Consider the following 26426-nt stretch of genomic DNA (forward strand, 5'->3'; position numbering starts at 1 on the left):
AACCACAGTCACCTGATTCCAGCCACACTGCTCCTCAGACTCTTGGAACGCTTCGAGCACTTCCTTTCCTGGGCCTTAGAACTATTTTTTATCTCTGTCTGGAATTCTCTTCCCCAGGCTCTTTGCATGGATGACTCTCACTCATTTTTCAGATTTGAATTTCAAGATGCTCAAGCCAATGCCTTCCTCACAACTCAAGCTTAAACTTCTGATTTAAAAATAATATTTTCATTTATTATTTTAATAATATTTATATTGTCTATATTTAGATATTTGCTTGCCTAATTATTTTTTGTCTTCTCTGGTGAAATGTGAGTTCTAGAAGGGCAAAGAACATTATCTCTGCTATGGCTCTGTAGGTTGGGTCCTGCTCAAGTGTGTCACAGCTGGAGGTATAAATATATAGGGACTTTCTGGAAAATGACAATAGAGTATCCTAAGTATGGGGTTCCTTTTTGTACTTCACATAAAGATGATAAACAGTCTAGCAATGCCCTTGATGCAGATATTCTCTACATGGCTTTGAGCATGGTTTAGTTTTAGTTTAACATACATGAGATGCTTGATGCAGTCATAGATTATGTGTAGCCAAAGAAAAAATATTAATATTGCCAATGGGAAGGACTAGAAAAGACTGCAAATAGATTTTGTAATTTGAGAAGATGCAAGCAAGGCCAAGTTAAAGGTGATTAAGTATGAGCCCAGGAGGCTAGAAAGAAAGTCTGGTACCAGTATAAAACCAAAATAGAAGCTCAAGCAGAAACGGCAGGTTTGCGGTGATGACAAGTTCATTTAGTATATAATTTGGGTACATTTTTATACACAAAGACAACCACAACTAAGTCCTTTTCCTTCAGATATGGGACAGGTATTTTGCTCTTTCCTAAATTATTCTACTTGGCATGGCAATCCTCAGATCCTTGGGATATAGGGCACTTACCTCTGCATACCCTGCAGCAAGAATCTGGAACAGAGACTGGGAATGCACAGGTCAGTTTAGGGCAAGTCTTGAGACCACAGTACACATTCCCCTCCTGCCAAGGAAAGCCAGAATCAGTTCCAGGCTGATCTGAGAAAAGGTATCATCAGGGATTACCTCAGTACCTGGGGTACATCTGGGACCAAAACATAGTACTGCTTCTCTTCCAGCTAGCTTTAGGTTCTTCTTCCATCCCATGATGCATGCTTTCAGTTCCCATCTCCTATATCCTCATAAGAGAGATGAACTCCCCAAAGATTTAGCAATCTTTGTCAGGTATCTGGGCCCAAGAAAACAGGCAGTATTCTGGGAGGACTGCCACCAGTCTCCAAACCCTGTGCCTCTCTCTTATTTTTACTGGTATCCTTTGGTCCTTATCATAACCTAGCTGTCTGTTGGGAGTGGATGGAAATGAGAATTTGGGTCATAGTCACTATTTATAACACTCAGTAGAGTGTTTTTTTTTCAAAACCAAAAAGACAGGCTCTCTTTTGGGGGGATTAGAAATTATACAAGGTGATTTTAATACCACAGCTCAGTCCCCTATGGGGCAAAGGAGAGGAGTCACTTTGGGAGTTGCATCTGTTACTCATATAATTTCAATTTCCTAGAATTCTGCCTTTTAAATGTTATCTCTTGAGCCCTGTGCTTTGTTCTTGGATACACATCCTAGTAAGGCTTGAAAGGCCATTAGAGAAATGACGTCACAATAAAATTCTCCCAGGATACTGAGATACTTAAAAATCCCAACTGGAAGAGATTCTATCTATTCTATCACCCCTGGTAATCCACTGTTTATTTACCTAGTCAGTTAGTAAAGATGTTTCCAACTTCCTTCTAGTTTCATTTTTTTTCATCTTTTTTGTTGTTTGTTTTGTAATTTTTGAAGCAAGGATTTGCTGTGTAGTTCAGCTTGTTCTTGAACTTGTAACAATTCTCTAGCCTTACCCTCTCATGCTTCATCTTCTTAAAACTTAATATTTTTCTAATTCTTTGAGGATTTCATGCAAGCATACAATGTATTTTGATCACTCTCTTCCCTCACTCCTCCCTTAAGGCCTCCCTGATTCACCCTCATCGCCAGCCCCTCTCAAGGTCTTGTCTGTTTTGTTTTTAAGCCACTGAGTCTATTTGTACCACTCATATACCCTTGGACATGAGGGGACATACACTTGAGAATGAGCCACCTACCAGGAGCCACACCCTTGAAAACTGATGCCTCTCACCCAAGAAGCCACTACTTGACTTTCTCTAAGAAACCAGTGATTGCTCATCTCATGCTTCGTTCTAAATATCTATCTTACCATATTTTATTGTTCTGTCTAATAGTCTCTGGACTACACAATGAAGCAAGGATAAAGTTAGCAGACTTTATAAAGTATACACAATGATGAATAGTGTCATGGGAATCATTGCGATCAGGCATTAATCTCACTTACTCATTGTAGGAAAGTGGGGATTGACAACCTATTAGTAACAAGATGAAAGGAATAGGGATGTGGTCCAGTGATGAAGTGCCTAGAAATAGGACAGGGACAAATATGTAGCCCGTTCTTTTCCTTGTTGTTTTTTTCAAATTTGATCACGTAGCTCTAGAACAATGCTAGGTGTTCTACCTATAGCATTACCAAGACATCAATAACGGTGATTCCTCAGGTGAAGAGTTAAATTGTGTAACTATATAGGAAATGTAGGTGCTGAGTAAGTCAAACAGCTCATCTTTGCCTATTTGTGCCCTCTTAGGCTAAAAGCCTTGGATACAACTGACTTTTATCACTTTGACAATTGCTCTCAAACTTAATGAAGATCAGGTAGTTTGGACAGGTGGGGAGGCTTGAGATGGAAACACACCTTATCTTATTTCAAACACCTTTTAGGGTCTGCTTCACTGAATGACAGAGATGGCTACTTTCCCATCTTGGTAGGGACCAGCAGGAACATTAAGATGCAGGGTCTTACCGAGCAGCTACACTGGGTGCACTGGTTGGGTTGCCGGTTCTGAAAAAGCCCTTCAGCCATGAACAGTTCTCCATGTTGGTAAGTGGTTCCATTATACTCACACGACTTGCTAGTCACCTTATTGTTCACAGGTGGTAAGGCATCTTCTGGAACAGAGTGGAGGAGAAAAATACGAACCACATCAAGTATTGGCATACTTTCAAAGAATTTCATGATTCTCAACAGCAGATGGGGCTGTACTACATAGAGGGAGCTAAAACACAATCCTTGCTCCAGAGGTTAATAATTGTAGGTAGAAGTATTAAAACAGCCACAGAAGAGCTACAGCTGATCATTTGGCCATCTTTTCTTAAGAATTAATTGAGCAGTACCTATGTGCCTGGCAGTATCATAAGAATTAGAGAAATGAGGACAAGGCCTTGCCTTGATTGAGATTATCCTTGGTCCAGCATGAATAAGATAATGACTTACCTAAAAGGGAGTACATACTACCACCATTTAGTCTTCTCTGAGACCTTCAGAAAAACCATCTATTGTCTATTGTAACTACCCTGGAAACATTATCCCTCATCATGTTGTATATAGCTTGTCATACATTTGTACAAAGACATTTTTATATAGCTTATTATGTGGTTCCTTTGGTCTCTGGTTGTTAATTATTGTTAATTCCTCCACCAAGGCAGCCTTCTTCCTTCACTCTCTTCTACATGTTGAAGACTTTGATTATAAAGGTTCAACTCTTGTCTCCTTGTCTCCACAAAGTATTGTGCAATAATTCTAGCCAATGCTCTGGACCTCTCGAGGTACCTGATATTGAAAGAACACAATCTGGAATTTGAATATCATCAGAATGTGTGTCTGTATGCTATGGCTACCCAGCACACTGTTTACAAAGGAGCTGCATATATATTAGCAAGAGTGATGCTCATAACTATATATGAGTCAAATGAGGTAGATTCTCCCCTTCATTTTTTTATTGGAGAGAAACAAATCACGAGACTGACTTCCCTGAAATAACAGAACTAGTTAATGATGAAAAGGAGAACCAAAACCTGATATCCTGAAATTAAATTTCACCTTCTATCAACTTAATTACACCTGTGTATAAATTATTTTTTGAAATTGATCCTCTTTCATGTATTTCTACTTCACAGAGTCTAGCAGACAGTTACCATATAGAAGAAAAGTTAATTCACCCAGTGAGTTTAAGAGAATGATCTCTGGAACTTTTTCCACTGGGTTTTCTTTAGTATATTCTGTATTGCATGAGTATGCATACTCTTGGTCTTGTCTCTGTCTCTCTGTGTCCTGTTTCTGTCTTTAACTTTCTCTCTCATACACACATGCACTGACACGCATGTGCACACACAATAGTGCACACAAAAATAGTAATGACTATGCTTCAATGTTGACCTACTCATTGATGTGTGGAAAGTGCTTTGTCACAGGATAGTGGAAGAGTGGGGAAATCAGAGGAGCCATGGGTTTCTTTAGGGAGATGCTTAGGGAGCAGGGCAATTTTTTAAATAAAAATATAATAAGAGTCCATATTATGTGGCTAAATTATGCGGGACTAAAACGGTTAAAAACAAACTGACATTGTTAATGAGATGCAGTAAAAATTATAAAGGCTAATAATAAGAATATATGTCATCATAATATAACAATGGTTAACATTTATTGAGTCCTAAGTGTACACTATGCACATGGTGATTTTAAGTACATTATTTCATTGTCTTTCACCAATACCATTCTGTTGTATATATGATCATGCCAATTTTATCAATGAAGGAATCAAGAATTAAGAAATATAAAGCCCTGAGCATAGGTCAGTGATAGAATGCTTGCCTCCAAGTTTGATGTACATTGCCACAAAATTAATCTGTCCAAGGTCATGTAACTTGTAATTGGGAGCACTAGGACATTGAATGATATCTGATTCTGAAATTCCTTCCTATCCACTATCAAGAAAAACGCATATAATTACAAATCTGTAGCAAGCAAAGAGTCATTTAATTATAACCAAAGTCCAAAGCAACAGATCATGAGAGCGATGTTGTCTTACTAAGATTCCGTGTTTGAACAAACCTAGAAAACTGCACTTTTCATCAGCTTCAATGATGTGGCTAAAACTTTGGTTTTCTACTTTTCTGTATAAGTTGATCTAACCACGACTGTTCTTCCCTTAGATGTTAACTACTATCCATGAAAGTATAGCCTGTAAGGATAGTCCCTGAGTTTTGGCTTACAAAGAAGAACCCTTTAAGACATATTTCATTTCATACTGATTCACTCTCTGTCTAGGCCATGAGTCCCCAGCCCTGCCATGTCTGCATGCAAGCAGACAAGTGCAGCTGGCACAAATGAGTGGAACTCTTCAGGGAAAGGACAGGAGCAGGGCCATTTGCCCCCTGGGCTCCAAATCTCAGCATTTTGTGGTAAAGGAAATGTAAAATGACCTACAAAACAACATTTGCTGTGGCTCTCACAGAAGCTGGCAGGTCTTTATAGCACACACAAAAACTTTGGAAATATTTAGCTTCAAAAGAATGTGGGTTGGTTCTTCAACTGGGCCTTCCACTAAGACATCAATGGCAGGGCAACTGCAGGCAGAGGTTTTCCACTGGACATAGGAGCTTCAGAGCGTTCAGAGTACTGTGGCTCTGGAGACTACTAGTCTACTCAGTGGAATATGGGGAGAGAACAGAAGACAGAGGTAAACAGGAATCAAAGAAAATCAGAGAAATTATTGTCAACCTTTCACCAATTCTTATGTAAATGTCTTGGTATCTTCATTCATTTTACGATAATATTTGTAATGATTTGGGGAAAAACTTATGAAAATGAAGCCACAGCCAACCTGAAAGAATTTGACCCATGTTACAAAGCTTCTCAGAAGAAGAGTAGACCCTGAAATAGTTTTTCTGCCTTCCAGTGTGTGTTATTTTCACAAATGGTGCTAAAAGTTTGGAATACTATCTATTAATCATCATGGTAGCCCCAGTATCAACTCCCTTTCACTTTGCACAGGCCACTTTCTCTTGTTTGTGTTTAATTTTTCTATCTAAGAATGGGGCACATGTCTCAGTTCTCCCTGAATCTTTATAGGGCCAACACAGCATGCTTCCCAACCACATGCACAAGAAAAGCCACCCCAGTCTCTATCCTCTCCCTTCCCAGATTTTCTGAGGCGGCTGGGCTTTGAACCAACTATCCTTGGAACATATTCAGTGCGCCTAGCTGAAAACTGGCAGGCAATCAGTGTAAACCCAAGCTGGCTCCAGGACCCCTCAGGAGAATACTGTAACAAAAGTATCCAGGCGGCATAGCTTCTAGTCTCCCCATGTCCCATGTTTCTATTTAAATTCCCACAAAATACTATGAAAAGTAGTGGAAGAGAGATACCATGAAGAAATCAGAACAGCATTAAGACATATCGTTACAAATGGACTGGAAAAAGAAAGAAGCTATCTCCATCTCCTTACATGAGGGATGACCTTATAAATAAACAGAACTATGATTTCTGACGTGCTTAGAGAACACTTCTGTACCCTAAATATTTATTACTCTTTTTGCTCTTTCCAAAATCTAAAATACGGCAATTAGAGATTCATCCTGTTGCCTAAATGATTGTCACTTTACAATTAAATTTTGCAATCCAACAGACTTTCTTTGGAAACAAATACCTCCAGAAGGGGGTAAAACTCAGGAGGTTGTCACATGTCTGGGAAGAGTGACACTAAAAGAATTCTGTAAGCTCCTGCTCGCCCAATTATTTACTTTCTTCTTACCTTTGTATATGTGTGTATCTGTGCACATCTGTGTAGGTACTTGTGTAGAAGATGCTGGATTTCCTGATGCTGAAGCTACAGGGAATTGTGAGCCACCTGACTGGGAACTGAACTTGGGTCCTCTGGAAAGGCAACCAGTGCTCATAACCCACTCTGGGTGCAATATGACCAGCTGCCTCAAACTCCTACTGCCATGATGGACTGTATCCTCAAACTGTGAACCAGAATTAAACTCTTCATCCTTAAGAAGCTAATCAATGTGCCACTCTTCTATGAACCAACAGACTTCAATAATACATGTTCACATGGCCCCTCAGACAGTCCGAATCTAACAGATTCAAACTTCATGCAACTAAGTTATCCAGTTGCTGCTACCCAAAGTACCTTCCACTCAGCCCACTTGGGGGATATCTGCTTTGCCTTCCAGAATTTGTGGGCAGAGCCTTCTCAGCTGAAATCTCCCTTAGGCAGCATGCTACCCAAAGTGAAAATAGAGATTGCCCTCTTTCCCCATCAACTGCCGACATTCTCTGACTCACCGGAAAGGTTTGTTTTAATCTCCAAATAAATAAATAAATAAATGTTTATAAATGTTTGCTGGGAGAGTAAGTGCATAGACCTGCACAGAATTCTGTTTTTTTTTTTTTGAAGCTCCCCAAGCACAGCACCACTTTAATAAAAAAAAAAAAAAGTAAGCAACTGCTGCACAAAGAGGCTCTAGCTAGATAGTGGCAGAGAAGGGATTCTTGGTCCTATTCAGGTGACTGCAAGTTGTGCAGAGAGCTCTAAGAATGTGGCTTTAGTGAGTTGTCACCTGCCTGGTGCTATCCTTCTGTGAACACTCTGGAAACAAAAGCTTTTCTCGTGGTTTCTCTCTTCCCTCTTCTCTTCACCATCAGATTGTCATTCTCTTAGTGGAGAAATTCTTGGCTAGTTAGAAACAGCTTTGTAGGGCTTCTGAGGGTTAGATGCTAATCTCAAGACCCAGTGCACCCTTTGTGTTGTTATTGCTCTCATTCTACTTTATTTTCATGCCTGAGCTTGAGTATAACTTCTTTCTGCTTTTGTGGCATTTCACTGGTAGAAAATCTTCAGGCCACTTCAGAAGGTAACAGATCAGAATAGAGGGAAATACAATACAGACTTGACAGAAGAGATTATAAAAAGCAAGGTATAAGCAGCTATGAACTTCATATTATATTTTATGTACTATAGACTATACTTTAAACAGTATATATTCATATTCACTTGTATTTTCCTTAAGAAAACATGAAAAATTACACAAGAAAGTCATAATAGCTATGAATAAATTATATGTTGGGAGAGAAGTAGTTTTGTGTGGAATAGTCTGATTTAGACATTTTAATGTGTATGATTAAATATACATTAATATATAACCCTATATGCATGAACTTTCACATTAAGTTCTTAAATGATATAAAGCTATTTTTCACTCAAAGATTATTTTAAAGACCATGTTTCTAAAAATTCTACTTGAAGGCTTTGTGTTAGATAAGATGACCATTTGGGTATCTTCCAACTGTTCAAAATTCCAGCCTACAATGCTGGTCATTTGTAGCCTAGCTATATTCCTACTAGTGGGACAGATCCTAAGTATGACTTACTCAGTCTTATTTCAATGACTGGGTTTTTCTCCTACCCACATCAATTCAGCATCCTTCGAAAAAGTGTGGGTGAGGGCTATCCCATTGATTTCCAGTCAGTTTTTATGTCACTGTGTAAATCTGAGAAAGCCTTTTAAATCTTTGTCTGAGTAGAAAGAAAGCACATATGAAAGGGTACTCATAGTAAATCACCTGTGACCCTGGAACTGTAGTGAGATGAGGAGCAGAAGGATGTATGCTGTGGTCAGGCTAAGTGAGAGTAGGTATCATATAGAATGATTTTATCTCCTGCAATGAGATTCTGTAGTATCTCTGAACAATCAATGTTCAGGGTCCCTGAGTTCAGATTATCTGGGATTTGCAGTGAGACCAATGAGTCTACCATATGAACTGGTGATGCATATTATTGAAGTTCTTTCTTCCATGGCTCCAAGTCTAGAACCACTTGGATTGATGGCTTAACTAGATCTGTTTCCTTGAGGGCATAGATATTATGATTTTCAGATCTCCACCAAACTCTGTCCCCCATAAAACTTCATTCATCTGTAGCTCATTATAATTATAATAAGGTCCTATTATATTATTATATATATTAGTACAGTGTCTTTAGTACTAATCTCATTAACTAAATTCATACTAGGTGCCAATGGAACACAATGTTTTTTGTTTGTTTGTTTTTTGAGGCAGGGTTTCTTTATGTAGCAGCTCTGGCTGTCCTGGAACTCACTATGTAGAAAAGACTGGCTTCGAACTCACAGAGGTCCACCTACCTCTACCTCCCAAGTTCTGGCATGCACCACAATGCCCGGTTGAACACAATGTTTCAAAGTAGCTTTTTGTTGTTGTTGTTAATTACACTGTAACATGAACCTTTGATGCTTTATCTATGAAGAGACTGCAGGATGCAGAGCAAAGATGTAGTCACCAGAATCTGTCATGAGTGGTAGAAAATGCCCAAACTTCAGACTCTCCTATTTGAGCTTAACATTCAGCTCCATTATGCTTAGTTCTTGTTTCTCAGCTGAGTGGACTACTTAATGTCTCTTTACCTCAGTTCTCTCATATGTGAACGAGGATGCTAACAGTGACAGCCTCATGAGTTGTAAGAAGTAATAAGATATCTAATGTTTTCAATGTAATACTGCTTACATATTATTGCTGAATATGTAAATTTATTGTTATATCATTATTTGCTTGAAATTATGAGGTCTCCTGAAGGCAGAAAGTGTTTTTACAGAGGAATAGATGGGGATGATGCATAGTGGTTAGACTGGGCATGATCTTACAGTGGCAGATCCTGCCTCTGTATAAGGAATTCACCAACCTCCAAAGGAGAAGCAATAACTTCGGCCACTAGTTTGTCCTGTGCTAGAAATTATCCACCTTCAACACAGGGATGATGTTTATTTTTGCCTTAATGAAGTAAAACATGTGTTGGGAGTTTGATTCATTCAGTAAAGACATTGGAAATTGATGGAGGATTCTCATTGGCTAATAAACAAACTGCCTTGGCTTTTTGATAGGGCAAGATTTAGATAGGTGGAGTAGACAGAACAGGAAAAAGGAAGTGAGGTAGATGGCTCAGACAATTGCCCCGCCTCTCCTCTCTGGGGCAGACTGCCCTGCCTCTCCTCAGTGAGAGAGATGCGATGGAGCCAGCCACCAGGACAGACATGCTGAATCTTTCCCGGTAAGACACCGCTCATGGTGTTACATTATTAGATATGGGTTAGTCAAGATGTGAATAAGAGGCTGAAAATAATGGGCCAGGCAGTGTTTAAAAGAATACAATTTGTGTGATGTTATTTCGCGTGTAAAGCTAAGCACGCGGGAGCAGGGTGGCGGGAAGCCGCCCGCAGCTCCTCACTACAGGAAATGACTGGCCCTATGTGAGTAGTTTTTTCTTGATACGTGACCAAATAAAACTGAGGAGAGGGATTGTGTGCTCTCTCTTGGCTGGTTGGAGAAGGAGCAAGCCTTGTAGTTGGTTGTTATTGCCCTTGGGCAGAATGGCAGGACAATAGCAGCTGGATCAGCAGCACTGTCTACCGTGTTCCGTATTTGTGAGTCTGTTTTCCCATTGCAATCCTTAATAAATTATTGACCAGACTTTGTGAGTTATCCCTTCATCCAGTGGGGCTTGAACCTGTTACCCTGAGATTAAGAGTCTCATGGTCTACTGACGGAGCTAGACAAAATATACTTTTTATCTCTTATAGAATTTCTAAAATATTACCAGATCCTGGATGGTGACTAGACAGTCATTCACTCCTAAGCCTTTATATTCATAATATGTGCTGGACCATCATATTATGCCCAGGTTCTCAGTGGACACAATCTACATTATTTTCTCCATGTTGGTGATTGCAAGTTTGGGCCAGCACTTGTCTTTCTGTTTTGCATGTGCTTTATGTACGCGTACATCTGTGTATGTGGGATACACAACTGTTTGGGGGAATGGAGGCTGGAGGAACATATACTGTATCATTCTCCACCTTACTCCCTTGAGTTAGAGTCTTTCATTGATCCTGGAACTAGGCTGGCAGGCATTAGTCCTCTGTTATCATCTTGTCTCTGGCCCCAACAGCCCTGGGATTAGAAGTGTTTGTGACCACAAATGGCTTTCTAGACTTCAACTTAGATCCTCGTCTTTGTGTAGTAAGTGGTCTTACTAGATGAGCCATCTTCCTAAGTTTACAGTTGAGATTTCTTGAGCCCGATGTTTGTTTTCTGGCCAGAATTACTTCCCACAACCACAAAGTAGATTATGCTTTGGATCACTAGAGTGCTCAGACAGGAAGATTTGAGGATCAGCATAGTCACAAATGTATTTGTGTTTGTGGGTGGTTTCCAAAGCCAAGGAAAAGAAAGAAAAGTTGAGCCTCTTTACATACCCTCTCAATGTATTTCAGATATCATTTCCAAACAAAGATAAATGCTGTCGGTGCTGTTTTCCAGAAAGGCTTGCATAAAGAATTTCCATTTAGGGTTCTGCTCTATTGACCCATTCACCTATCATCTTTTCCCCTCCATTCATGGTCAAGCTCCAGTTTCAAAGAAATCTCAGCTAACCACTCTTCACTTGATGTTGACTGAGATGAGTGGAATTAGAAGCCAGCAGAATAGATTGTCACTAGTGTTTCTCAATGGTAACCAATTGCTTTATGACTGGCTTTAAGACCTGCTGAAGAAGGAGTCCATGTCTAGTATTGTCAACCTGGTCAAAGCCCTTGGTTAAGGAGGTCATAAGTCCTAGTGCATTGGAACCTACTACCATTGTTTTGCTAAATGGACACACTGGCAAACTGACTTCTAAATATTTATTTTATACCCATAGATTAGTGCTATTTTTAACTTTGGCCAGAGAAAGCTTTTGTTTTGTTTTGGTTTTGGTTTTGTGTAGTAGGAGAGAGGCTGCTTGTTTGTACTGGCCACCCGGCTATCTTAGACCTGAAATAATCACACAGAAACTATATTAATTAAACCACTGCTTGGCCCATTAGCTCTAGCTTCTTATTGGCTAACTCTTACATATGAATTTAACACATTTCTATTAATCTGTGTATCGCCACGTGGTAGTGGCTTACCGGCAAAGTTTTGGCATGTCTGACTCTGAGAGCTCCACGGCATGTGTCTCTCTCCACCTTCCTTCTCCCAACATTCAGTCCAGTCTTCCCCACCTACCTAAGTGCTGCCTTCTCAACAGGCCAAGGCAGTTTCTTTAGTCATTAACCAATAAAAACAACACATAGACAGAAGGACCTCCCACACCAGTTTTGTGTGACATAACTGATAAGTGACTACTGAGTGCTCAGCTTTAAATGGGACATCTATATCAACTACCCTCAAAGGCCCAGGAAACACCATGAAAGATGGAATGGAGGGAATGTAAGAGCCAGACAATGAGCAACAGTGTTGTGTACAGCTATTTTCTACACATGATACATGTGAATTCATAAATTCAAAGAGGCTATAGTAACCTACAAGAGTGTTGCACCAAATCAAGTTGGTCAAATCTCCAGTATGAGTTAGGGAGGAGCTTAAATCCTAAGAGAACAGAGTTTTCAACCAGTGGATTGTAACCCATTTGGTAAACCTCTATCTCCTGCTGTGGGACAATGGTCAGTACCCTGTCAATTGTATTTTAATAAAACACTTATTGGCCAGTAGCCAGCCAGGAAGTATAGACAGAGCAACCAGGCAGGAAGTATAGGTGGGGTGAAGAAAACAGGAGAATTCTAAGAGAAAAGCTCAGTCTGCAGTCATCACCCAGACCAAGAGGAAGCACGATGAGAATGCCTCACTGATCAAAGGTACCAAGTCACATGGCTAACACAGACAAGAATTATGGGCTAATTTATGATGTAAGAATTAGTTAATAAGAAAGCCTGAGCTAAAAGGCCAACCAGTTTATGATTAATGTAGACCTCTGTGTGTTTATTTGGAACTAAACGGCTGTGGGAACTGGTGGGACAGTCAACAATCTCCAAAAATATTTACAATTTATAAAAGTAGCAAAATTACTGTTATGAAGTAGCAGTGAAAACAATTTTGTGGTTGGGGGTCACCACAACATGAGGAACTGTAATAAAGGGTCGCAGGCAGCATTGGGGGGTTGAAAAGCACTGGTTTAAGAGATCTTCAGGGATGGTTATTAGGGAAATAGATGTCTTTTTTCCTAAAGACTGCGACTACTGATGGGTGATCTCATACCCATAAGCATGTGGGCAACCCTAAGTGGATTAAGTGGGATAAAAAAAGAAGAGGATGTGAAAGTGGAGATGGAGCTGTATTGAAAATATCTCTAGGGAGTTGGAGTGGGGAGTTGGGGGTGGATATTATCCTAAAGTATCATATAGAAACATAAATTGACAAATAGACAAAAATATTCTTTAACAAAGTAGGACAAATAAGCTGGATATTAATTCTAGCATTCAAGGGTCTGAGGAAGGAGGATTGCTAAACATTTGAGGTCAGCCTGGTCTACATAGTGAGTTCAATAGTCTGATTTGCAGCATTAAATCTGTTCCAAACCCAGGCAATAATAAGAATAACAAGTATACTAAATGTATGATTTCCTTTCTATCAAATGGATTGAAAAGATCAATCTGAGGAGCCAGAAAGACTAGTGGATGCCAAGACCTGGGAATAAGGGTCAGAGTAGAGACTGATCGCCAATACCTTAGCTGTGAGAAAACTGTGCTTGTTGTGCATATGCCAAAACTCATTAGATTGTATACTTCACAAGGGTGAATTTTATAGTCTGTGAAAATGTCTAATAAAAATGCTACAGAAAAAGACTGAAGTGCTGTACATCCTGCAATGAAGGCATATGAGTGACAAATGGGACACTAATAGACATACGAAGGGTATATTGTGCCCTAGTGATAGACAGGAAGGTAAAATATGAAAATATATTAAAATAAATGGAAAACAAGCCAAGGAGAGAGCGTGGTCAATCCTGTGCCACCATTTTACCCAGCGCCCCCGGTATTCACCTTGGGAAATGGAGTCCAACTGATACACTGCTGATTTAAACAAAGGGACTGATGCAGGGAAGATATTCCCGCATGGAAAGTTTAAAAAAACTCTGTGCGCACACCTTCAGCAAGACAAAGTGGCCTCTCAGCTCCCACCCCAGGCCCAGCCCCCAGTGGGGGTCCCAGGCCAGGAAATTCTTGTAGCAGATTCGACAGATCACTCTTCAGCTGAACAGACAGACACAACACTGTCCCAAGAAAGAAGGTGCCGAGTGAGCGGAAACAGTCCTCTGCGGCTGCAGCTGGAGAGAAGAGCGTGGAAGAGGGCGCTGAAAGCTCACACCCTGGTTAAATCCCAGTTCTCCCCTCCTCATCCGGACCCCATCTGCATGCTGTTTTTCATCCCATTTCTGTCCGTGTTTCAGCTGCTGTCAGGCAGTAGCTGACCCTGCCTGATATGCCCCTCTTGTCAGGCAGAAGGCTGGGAAGGATGGAAGGAAGAGGTGTTTTCAGATTGGGCACAGATTTGGGCCTTGGCAGCATCTTGTCTGTTCTTAGTTTGGTTATGGGACCAGCTTGCTGAGTGATGAGGCTGCTGTAGCTATGCCTTTCTGGGTTCTGCTTCTAAATACTTTCTGTAACTGTATATGTACAATTGTTGCGAGAAGTTGTTTTTACTTGCTTCTACATTGCAGGATTTATACTATGCATAAAAACTATCTACCTTCCTACCTACCTATCTACCTATTTACTTATCTACCTACCTACCTACTTACCTATCTACTTATCTACCTACCTATCTACCTACCCGTCCGTCCATCCATCCATCCATCCATCCATCCATCCATCCATCCATCCATCCATCCATCCATCTATCTATCTATCTATCTATCTATCTATCTATCTATCTATCTATCTATCTATCTATCTATCTTTTTACAAGTCCTGGGGTGAAACAAACCACATGAAACAGCCTATTGACTATGACTCCCTTTACTTTTCGGATGGCACGCCATCTGATAAGGTAAAAATATTTGAGCCCCAGTCTTTTCTAGCAGGCTAGATAGACTTAAGAGCTTACTATATTCCATGTGAGTTCCGTCAGTTCAGCAAGGGCCCCTCTGCTGGTGATTTGCTGCCTTTTGGGCATCAGTGCCAGCCTTGCTTTGCTACTCATTAATTGGCCTATGGACAAACACCCAAAACCAAAGCTATGCAGATGGAGGAGCATCACAGCATGACCCAGCCAGGGGCATGAGACATAACTCAACTGTCCTTCCCCTGAGGATATGTCATAGAGCTTAAGAATGCTCCCTGGTAGGTCCCTGCTTCCTTACGCTCCTTGCCAATTCTGTCCTGACTCATGCTAGAACCAACCACCCCCACAGACTACTCTTTGCTTATTCACATCCTCTTGAGCCCTAATGGTTTGTGAAATGCATTCTGATATTTGCAGAAACTCTAGTGATCTGTCTCTTTATAATGCATAGCACCCAATATCAAGTATACTGGAGGTAGGGGTATGCACAATACTATATTATGTATGTGGAAGCCAGAGAACAATTTACAGTGTCTGGGGATGGAATTCAGGTCGTTAAGCTTCTCAGTATGTCCCTCTACATGTGATCACATGGGTCCCAGCTGTACTAAGCATTCTAAGTAATCAATAACTATAAAGGAAACAAAACCCATATCTTCTCTTTCTTCATCTCCTGATGGCTTCACAACTGTAACAAGGAACAATGTGAGGGAACAAACATGGTTTTGTGTGAAGGTTTAGAGGCAGTTATTCTACTAAGATGTAAAACATACATACATACATACATATATATATATATATATATATATATATATATATATATATATACATACACACACACACATCCAGGTGCCAAATGACTCTCTATTTAAAGCTCAGATTGATGGGGTGAATCATGACTTCCAAAAGTGATCATGAAGTGAGTTGCAAAATTTTGAGGGTACGAGAGCACATATCCTTGCAGAAAAATGCTCAATGGGTTTTGCGAGATTTGGATCAGGCCATGATACAAAAGAGGTGCCCTCACTGCTGAAAAAGAAAGCTTGGGTGTTTCAGTACTTACCGCATCTCTGCACAAAACTTGGTCTATGTTCTCTGGATCCACAGCTTTAGAATAGCTTTCTGGGGGCTGAGGGCACTTCTTCGTGGAGCCTCCTCATAGTACAGTCTTCAGTTCAGAGGGAGCCTGTACATTCTTCCCTGCCCAGATTTCTCCCACTTTCATCTGACAGCTTCCTCAGCTGCATTATTCAGCTCATGAGTTGTTCTAATCTCATTACACAAATCTCCTAGGATTTCCTCCAAGAGGGAACCGGAAATCTCTTTTTGTTTGACCCATGGAAGCAAGGCCCCAAGATGCAAAGGGACACTGATCTTTAGGGCCAAAACAAGGATGGAAAGTCAAGACTTTCATTTTTACCTAGCGCCACAAAACACGAGGACTAGAGAAGTCCTCCAAAGCCCAGTCCAACAACTGAAGCAGAAATTTGTTTTCAGAGGCCAATTCTTCAATCTCAAACCTCCATCTGCACTTATAATATGTAGGCTAAAACACAAAACCCTTCCACTGTGGATCTGATAGTTGTGGAGTATTCCTTTGCTTCCAAGCTATGGGATTTTACGTTTTCTAATTCTCCAGAGGTATCTTAACTGGATTAGCAGTAGCAACGAAAATGTTAAAACTGTTATGCATGATTTGTAATTGTTAATGACAGGCTTGTGGTAACGTGTCGCTCTCTGCCTTTCTCCTTCCCCCGAATAAATTCCCTAAATGAGTTCTACTATTTCTCCGTTAGTTCTAATCCGTTGGGAGCTGGGATTTTTGAAGGCCGATGCCCCTTTGAAATGGACAAATTAGTCACTACACTCAAGCAGCACTTACAGAAACAATGCACGGCATCTGGATGAGACAGTGGGGAGTTTGGTCAGGCATTCCTTTGGATTGCCTACAGCAGTATTTCCCAAGTCTGCTCTGCAGAGCACTACTGGTTCGCAAGATGCTCTGTGAAAACAGGTTTCTGGCTATCAAATAAAGTTGGGGAAAGGGTTATCATGTAGGTACCCCAGGTCTCTCTCCACATGTTGAAGGATCTCAGGAGTGCCACAGTTAAGGACCATGTGTGATTGTAACTGAGCATTTTCTCTGAACTCCTGGGCTCACTCAGAGCATCCAAGGAACAGCCTGTGTATCACATCTAACACCTACGCATCAAGAGAATCTTGATACTTGTCATCACCTGTATACTATTAACTAGAGAACTTAAGATCCCACTTCTCATCCTTAGTTACCTGTTTCAGATAAAACCCAACATAGGTTTCTAGCAGCTTCTGTGTCTTTTCCCTTCCCTGACATTTTTATTTCTACTATAAAACCATCCAAAACAAGAGAACCCCCGCCCCCGCCACCTATGCAATACTGTGGAGTGTTGATGATTGAAACCACAGTTTGGTACTTGCAATGATAATGCAATGACATCAGGCACCTGGAGATACTAAGATGTCAAGCCCTGCAGTCTATAGTTTTTGTGTATATACCGAGAAGGCAGTAAAATGTTTTAAACAGTGATGTGATCTGGTGAGATTTTGTATTGTTGCAAAAGTGTTCTGGAATGACTGGAGGAGAGAAAATAATGTTGGAAGCAGGACTTGTCTGAAGATGGTTGAAAGAGCTTATTGCTAGCCTATTATCAACTAAAGAAGAATAAATACAGGCAGCACAGTATTTGAGAATTAACTGAGAAAATTTATCCCCCAAACAAGCATTTTGTTGTGTTTGGTAAACTGCAAACATCAGCCTTCAGAAAGCAGCCCCTACAGGCCTTTGGCAGAGTTTGCAGAGAAAGAGGTGGCAGCAAAGGCAAAAGCTGCAGGCTTCAGGATGCTGGAGCAAGGAGAACACTGTTAGAAAAATGCAGTGTTTCTCCTTCTAGACACAAAAAGGGATTCACCTCCCATGTACTAGAAATCGCAGCATAAAAGAGAAAGTGTTTTGGTTTTCCTCCTAGGAAATTCCTTAAGGATGGAAGCCAAAGTCAGAACTACAGGGAGAGTAGTTTAAGAGAAGGAGAAAGAAGGATGTTAGGAAATCCTAGATGCAAAAGAACTCCACTACAACACCACCACCACCACCACCACCACCACCACCACCACCACCACCACCAACAACAACAACAAAAACAACAACAACAACAAACCTCCACTATTGACTGCCATGGAATAGTGTTTTTTCTTTGGGAAACAGAGATATCAAGGGTAAAACCAACCAGCCAAACAAACAAAAAGATAAACAAACATTCCCACTTTAAAAGTGGGAGTTATATTTGGAAGCCAGACGCTACTATGCTGTCCCATATCCTCATGCCAACATGAAGTTATTGGAAGGCAAGGTTACTGCAGGGGTCAGATCTTAATTAAGTAAACAGGCTGCGTGGCTACCATTGGATTTTCCCAGCTGGAAAAGCAATATTTGGTCTTTGTTTTATATCAGTAATTCCTAGAAAGAGAGTAAGACGAAGAGTTATCTGGGCAGAATGAGTTCAAACTCCCCAATCACGTTATGCTTGATTGAAAATCACTTCAAATAGCGAGTCAATGCTGGGAGTGCAACATACGCAAATAGCATAGGCACAGAAAAGAGTTGGAAGTTTGAGATTCCAATAATTATAATAATCACATCCGTGCTCAAAACTAAAATTTACAGACTAATGATGGTGATAGACAGCTCTGTGTTTGGGACTTCAAAATGATATCCATTAGATCCGTTATCCCTACATATATCCACCCACTCAGGTAGGCACTGTTGTTATCTCTTGCTGAGATAAAACTAGGAATTGGTCAACTCAGAGATGAAAGCAAGATCTGTGAGTCAAAGATCTGTGAGCTTTAGAGATGGAGGTTGCATTATCGGAAAGTAAAGCCAGGATAAAAGAACAGGCACTCTAGTGATTTTGAAGGTTCTTCTCACTGGCTGCTCTGGAAAAGAAACTGCTATCTTTTACAGGCAGACACATAGGTGGTCTGAAAATCAAAAGGGTCAGGACTAGAGGTGGAACACAATTGGTAGAGTGCATGGCTCAAATGAGTAAGGCCCTGGGTTTGATCTCCAGTGCTGCATAAACTGGATATGATGATGCGTATCTGTAATCTTAGCATTTGGAAAGTAAAGGAAGAAGGATCAGAAGTTCAAGGTCATTCTCATCTAAATAGTGAGTTTGAGGTCAACCTACATCATACTGTATGTATATATGTATGTATGTATGTATGTATGTATGTATGTATGTATGTATGTATATGCTTATCACTAAGCTCCTACCATCCACTCCCTTTAGCTCTAACTAAAATGTGGAAAAATGCACTGAATTCCAGAGTAGGGTCCTGAGGTAGGACTATTTCTCAGCTTCATCCTCGGCTATAGAGATATTAGCAAATTATGGCTGCTGAGGGAAGGGGAACCACTTTTCTTCAGGAATGTGGCCACTGGCGGGTTTCCTATGCTCAGGTGGACAGACCCACACCTATGCACATGCGGGCAGCACAAACTGGATGCAGTGGATTATTAAAAACAAACAATGGATATGAAGGTGGGAACGTGACGTTTTTGAATGTCCCAGACAGAGTGAGAGGGAGGATTTGGTTTAATATGATCAAGACACATGGCATACATGTATGAAATTGTGGAAGAATAAAAAAATTACATCCTAAAAAATGAAAATAATTTTCAAAAAGCAAGCAAACATGAATCCCCTTGCACTAGAGCAGTAGTTCTCAGCTACTATAGGATACCCACTGTTTCAGGTGAGGGTTCCACTTGGAAGGGTAGTTCCTGAGGGGTTATGTGGCAATGGCTGGAGATAGTTTTGATGGCCATGGGTGGGGAAGGTGTTTCTTCCATTCCACAGGCAGAAGCTAAGGGAAGTGGTAAAGTATCTACAAAAAAAAGGCACTGCCCCAAACAATAGAGATTTATCTGTCCTTGGAGTGGATGAGAACACCTTGACTAAAATAAGTCATTGCTGTGTTTGTACCCAATCTTCAAATATGCAAAGTACAGAAGGGGACTTCCTTATTTTAACGCACTACATCGACACCAAATCCATAGCTACTCTTAATGGCATGAGACACTTCTTTACATGTTTCTCAAGGCAGTTCTCTAAAGCTACATCATGTGAAACCAACGGCCCGGGAAGTCACAGCAAACGCAGAACATCTTTTATCTAAATGCCAGTCTTCAAACCTAACATTACACGAAACAGCAAGAAGTTACACCTATATTTTCTCCTTTCTGCAACAAATAGTATTTACCATGAAAAGTAATTAAACATGAAAACAGAAAACAAAACCTTAAGCCAAGAAGTAACTACCAAAAATACCCACCAAGAGGGTAAGTGAAATTGTAGCATGTGTCACTGGATTCTCAATTTCCGGGTAGCCAGTACAAGGAAGAATACGCCACCATTTTTGTGGCTGCTTTATACTTAAGAAGTGATGTATTTTATTACTTATGCATGCATGCATTTCTGTGTGGGTATGTGCACATGTGTGCACAGAGGCCAGAGGAGAGCATGGCATCTCCTGGAGCTGGAGTTACAGGCAGTTGTGAGCAGCTCAACACGGGTGCTGGGAAAAAAAATCTCAGGTCTTCTGGAAGAACAGCCAGCTCCTTTACCCACGCCTTCTCTCTAGTCCCAACCCCTTATTTTGTAAGAGTGATTTTTGAATGGTTCAGTATTCAGAACAAGTGCCTGGGATTACCGATTCTTATTTTACTGAATGCCATCTTCACATTTCTCTCCCTAGGATTCACATCTTAAGTCTCTCTGTCCAAGAGAATGTAGGTACCCTTAAATATGGGTCCAGAGCTCACATGAAGTACAGAGAAAAATACGGGAGATATGAGAACTGAATTTGTCACATTTCTTTTATCTTTAAAAGCTTCCAAAGGCAGGAGTAGTTTCCTACGTCACCAAGTAGTACTCTGAGTGGCAAACATTTCAATATTGACGGTGTTGTTTAAGGCTTCAGTTGAAGAAGACTCAGCCAGTGTGAACTCCTCCTATAAAGAACCTCCCTTATGCTAGACATCCCATGCTCATCAAATTCTCTGTGGGACCTGGTTACAAACACCACATTTCATAGACTTCCTTTGCAGCTAGGCACCTTGTGAACATTGTCAATAAAATTTGGTGGAGAATGATCCACCTTAGAAGAGTGACCTTCCAGATGCCCTGCAGAATTTTTCTTTTCTCTCTCCCACACTAAAGACCACAGGCAAAAGACACAACAGAGCACCCCGAGATCTCAGAAGACACAACAGAGCACCCCGAGATCTCAGAAGGGTGAGAGGGCTAAAGACAAGGACTCAGGCTCCTGAGATAATGGCATGTAGCAGAGTCAGAGCTGCCCCACTGGCCTTGTATGGAGAGTCACGGAGCGTTTGCATTGAAGACCGGTAGAGCAATTAGCTTGCCCTGCCTATTTTGTGTTTTCTTGCGTAGTCTCCTCCGCCAAAGCCATCACTTGAGTTCCTCATACAGCCGCCTCACTACCTCTGCTGTCTTTTACTTTCCGTACCTCTTCCATCTTGACAACTGTTCTCCAAGGCAGTAAAAGAAGGAACTGCCTAGAGTCATTGGGCTCAGAATTCCCTCTCTGATTCAAATTTCCACTAAAAGTAAATAAAAGTGAAATCAAAACCAGAGACATGGGAGGTCTAATTGTTCTCAGGCTTGCTGCCCAATGGCAATCAATGCTTGGATCCAAAGGCATGTAGGACCTGGATCAGCGGCCTGACTTCACATTCATGGCTGTACTACACAAGATTTTAAGTATTGCTTAATGTACCGATATTTGAGTCCCTCGGCTGTGTTCTCAAGTATTGATTTCGATGGCTATTATGAATGAGGGAAGCCAAGTAGGGTTTAGGCGAAAAGACAAGTGGGCCAATCAAAATGGTAGGCAAGAAAAGGCATCAGGAAAAATACTAGGAAGTAGTTCTTGAAAGAAGATGTTTGTTAGGGGCACTGAACAGCACTTCCTTGTCCAGGAACATGATAGACATGTATTTCCCTGTCCTTGATAAACAGGTCCCGAGAATAGGTGACTTCCTCCTACCAGTGACACATGAGCAAAAGTCATTTTTTTATTCCAAGGCAATAAACACTTAAGAACCAGGACACTAGTTACTACCATACTAGTTACTATGTTCCCCTCACAGAACACTTGAACTAGTTCCTATGTGGCAAAGGTCTGGCAGCTAGGGCCCATGGTAAGAATGACATATTTACCTAAGATGGACACCTTTATGTGCCCTAAGTTCTGAAGCTTGCATGTTGTTAATGTATCCTCCTTTAGCCAATCCTAGTCATCACAATGCGTCTACCACTTTTGAGAAATGGATTTGATAGTTCAAACGGGAAGAAACTATTCCTACAATGTCTGTCTCCTTCCCAAAAGGAAAATGAAAGCACTCCAATCTTCAAGATGGTCCTCACAGATTCTAACATGGGACACTAGGTTTCACCTGTCGATTCAGGTTATTTTGTGTCTAGAAAGGAGGTGTGAGCTAAATGGACTCAGGACTTGTCTTTGTAAATAAAGTTTTATTGGAAGGCATCCACAACCATCATTTGCATGCTGTCCATGGCAGCTTTCACACTGCAAAGGAAGTGTTGTAGCAAGAGGTGCCTGCAAATGCTAAAATATTTACAGGAAAAAGAAAATGCCAGCCCTGGCCTAGAAGAAGCCAAATGAAAACAGATCCATGGAGGATCTGGAAAACAAATTGAATATGCAGCACCACTCAAAGTAAAGAGGACATATTCTCAGTAGTTATGTTGCCAAAAGCACACACAGACCAAGAGTTGGTACTGGTAAGATTTTAATTTGTGCTTCAGGCATTTTTTGAGAGAGGCAGACAATGGAAGCCCTAATACAAATGATTTCCAGCAAGCACATTGTTAAAGTTCTGCTGTTTATATCGAGGCCCCAGTATCAGCATGGGGACAGAATCTGAACAAAGGATATACACAGTATATGTCAGGATTAGTGAACCTGACAGTCCTCAGGATGACTCAGTGGAAAGATGCTTAAGCGCTTATTCAAAATGATTCACTGCCCAGAGAGTCCATGGTAAGTCAGCCTCTTAGGCTAAACTGGGTGTTACAATTTGTCCACCTCCCTGAACTCAGCACAAGGCAAACGGTCAGGCCATTAGCGAGGAAACAAGCTGTTGGAGGGTCTGTTGTGGGTCTCGGCGGTGTGCTGGATGTGGGCTCTGCTGTGGCCACTGGCTGCCCTCCTGGGGTGGGGGTGGATATGGTGTGGTTGGAATGCAAGGAATCCTGGGCTGGCTTAGCAGGCACTCCAATTGGCTTGGTGTTCTACACGCTCCGGAGACTTTCTCCAGTGTCCTTGGCATCCAATGCCTATACTTAGGCTTCAGAATTTTAGGACTGGGTGGGTCTCTGGAAGCCTTCTATCTCAGGACCAGATCACTTCTTCATTAGGTTGTACCAATAAATGAGCAGACCATGTGCTACAGATGGGGCACAAACTATTTGCCACCTTGTTTGGGCCTGGCTCTTGGCAGCACTGCCTGGCTGCAGCAACTTGACCTTTGGTGGCTGGTAACAGGTTTTGCTTCAGTTCAGCCAGGGCTGAGTTATCATTGGTTGGCTCGGGGTTAAGGGCAAAGGGCTGGGTTGGGAAGCAGAGAGGACAGTGATTAGAAGAGGATACTTTACTTCCACCTATACCCTGAATTCTCCTCATTTTTACCATTGGATTCTGGGCTTAATTTAAACTCAGCACTTTGTATCACTTTCTAGAGTGATCAGAAAGATAAATTCCTCCAAATTCTACCCTGGACACATTTAATTCTAGGTTATTTTAGAAAGGTAGAGAAGAGAGGGAGTTGTGACATGTCCCTGATTAACAGACAGTGACAATTAGTTTAGCAAATCAAGACAATTCGGAATGTGAAGGGTCTAGGAGCCCAAAGTACTCTAGCCTTTCTGCCAGCCTGCCAGCCAGCTTCTCAATGTTCGCTCATCTGTACCCAAACACCTACGTGGGCCATGGGCACAGGCAAAGATTCCATGTCTCCCTGGGCTGAGACAGCATGGATTCTGGCCAACTCAAAGCACTGCAAAACAATCAGTTTCCTGAAAAATATAGTGCAAAAGATGACAAGTCACACAATGGCCTTAGAGAATTAACTGACTCTACGAACCTTTGTCCAGGGTCTACTTTCTGTCTTAGCACATGAGGAGGTAAAGCAGACCTGGGCTCCAATAAATTTCTAAGTGATAAGGGGTGAATCTCAGTTGTGAGCTGTGAAGACCATGGAGGCGAAGAGAGCATTCACTTTTAAAAACCTTGTCTGAAAGGAAGACATGGTTGAAGCACCACCCAGGAAGCTGGCAGACTGGGGTTTCAGGCTACTTGAATGTGCCTACAAAACAATGTGTCTTCGGGTAGGTTACAGTCTTCCTTAAATAAGTTATTGGATTGTTAAATGTGGAGAAAGAGGGCTGAAGAAAACATCACTCCTAGGTATAATTTTCTGTGTTCACAGAAGAGATGGTGCCGGCTCTTAAGATAGTTGTAAAGAATTAAACAGATCGGTAGAAGGTATAAAATTAAACCCAATGCAGGATAAAAGCACCCAAGGAATGAGATATAGCGGTGCCATGCAGGGCAGCAGTCACCAGTCATTTGGATCAGTTTACAGTTAAACTAATTACCATTAAACACAATTTAAATGCAGCTTCTTAGTCTCACAGTAGCCTCAAAGCATATCAAGTGTCCAGTGGCCACATGTGTCTCTGGCTGCTCTAATGGGAGGTGTCCACTGTTGCACTGACTTCCACTGGGAAGTACAGGCAGCATTGCTGCCAAAGTTATCCAGAGGACACAGAACTTCCCTTTTGTGCTTCCCAGGCCTAGGTGGTGGCTCAGCTGTGACCAGGGCTGATTGTCTGAGCCGGTGGTTGGCTCTGTGTGTCTGGTCTCGATTATTGCCTTGTTCAGGGAGCTGAGCAGTTCCACACTGCCCCTTTGTCTCTCTGTTCTTTTGATCTTTCCCCACGGGCCTTTAGGAAAGCCAGGGCCATCCAGTCCTCTCATGAAAAATTCCCTTTTAAGTAGACCTATGAATAATCTAGATAATCCAGGAATTCATAAATCTTTTAGAAGCTGCCTGGGCTATTTGCTCAAGAGGCATTGTATGCAAAGTCCACAAAGCCGGGGTTGACTGATCAATAGAATCAGCATTATACTTACTAGTTTAGAGAACTAAGCATGGCCAGGACTCTTAGAAAGGCCTTACAGGCTCCCTCCCCAGCACAACTAATAAAATAGGAGAAATACCTAGTGTAATCCTGAAAACGAATTTCAAATCAAAACAAGTCAAACAAAGGAAAGCAAATCAAGCACATGGGCTCCCCAGGATCCCTGGAGCTTGAAGGATGTGGGGGTGGGGGGTGGGGGGAGAGTGAATGTGTACATGTTCCTGAGTAGATACGAGAATCACATGTGCGGGTATGGGGCAGGGATGGGCAGAGTTGAAGGTATTTGGGGGTTAGGGCTAGGCCAAAGTGGTCCTGCCTTTGAGGAGTCTCTGTGTCTTTCCGTGTGGAGAGGAGATTTTAACTTTTGTCAAACACTCTCCAGCCCAGATTCTGTAACGGGGCGGGGGGGGGGAGGGAGGGGCAGGGAGGACAGTGTCATAACACAGAGAGTGTTAATGACTGCTATTTTAACGATCTAAACTTACTGCCCCAGGGCGCCGGGAGAAGCTAAACAGTCTTACTGCAAAGGATGCAATTTTTAAAAATCAAACAAATAGCTTAAAGGCACACTCACGTTGAATTTGTGCCCAGTGCAGTGTCAATCAACGACTTTCCATTGAAGGCTGGGCAAGCCAACCCCTCTTCCAAAGAGAACACAGAAAACATTGTAAGTTAAGTTTGGGGGCAGCTGAATGATCTTATGTATCCTAGCCTTCCCAGGGTCCCCCCCTTCCCTCTGATCCTGCTTTTCCTTACCTCGGGTTCAGACTTTTGCTCCTTTATCCAGCCCCTCCTAATTGAATTTCTTTGTAATGCATCCTTGGCTCTGAGCTGACTGTTGTGGGCCTTCTGTTTTGTATTCCCATACAGCAAGGGCAGATCTTCAACACAGATTGGCACTTTAAAAATATTTACCTGTGTATGGATTTATGTATTTCTTGTGGTGCTAGAGACAAAACTCCGAGCTCGTCACATGCTAGACAAGCATTCTATTACTAGGCTGTGTCTTTAGCACTTTTTTTTGGGGGGGGGGCACAGGGTCTTCCTATGTAGCTCAGGTTAACTTTGAACTTGTAATGTGGCCCAGGCTGGCCTAATACTTTTGCTTCTCCTTCCTCAGTTTCCTGAGTGTTGGAATCGCAGAGATGAGCTATTGTGTCCAAATCCAGTTTAGAAGAAAAAAGCTTTTTACCTGTCTTGTGTGCTAGAATCAAACGAAATACCCAAAAACAATGCATTGCAAAACAATGCTGTGGTCCTACAT

At 41.5% G+C, this 26426-nt stretch overlaps 1 protein-coding gene across 4 annotated transcripts in view; it reads right to left on the reverse strand.

Annotated features, from left to right (window-relative positions):
• The window catches only part of Chrdl1 (chordin like 1), a 111223-nt gene that overhangs the window by 34714 nt on the left and 50083 nt on the right, over positions 1–26426 (reverse strand). For 2 of the 4 annotated variants that reach the window (XM_038316847.1, XM_038316850.1), the window contains exons 5-6: positions 2939–3081; positions 941–1034 (exon numbers count right to left, since the gene is read on the reverse strand). In XM_038316847.1, coding sequence (XP_038172775.1) covers positions 941–1034; positions 2939–3081 — 237 coding nt within the window. Of the gene's footprint in view, positions 1–940; positions 1035–2938; positions 3085–26426 lie in introns of all 4 variants that reach the window. The other 2 variants (XM_038316848.1, XM_038316849.1) reach the window with 1 other exon arrangement.

This window comes from Arvicola amphibius, chromosome X (assembly GCF_903992535.2).
Source record: "Arvicola amphibius chromosome X, mArvAmp1.2, whole genome shotgun sequence".
Taxonomy (NCBI): Eukaryota; Metazoa; Chordata; class Mammalia; order Rodentia; family Cricetidae; genus Arvicola; species Arvicola amphibius.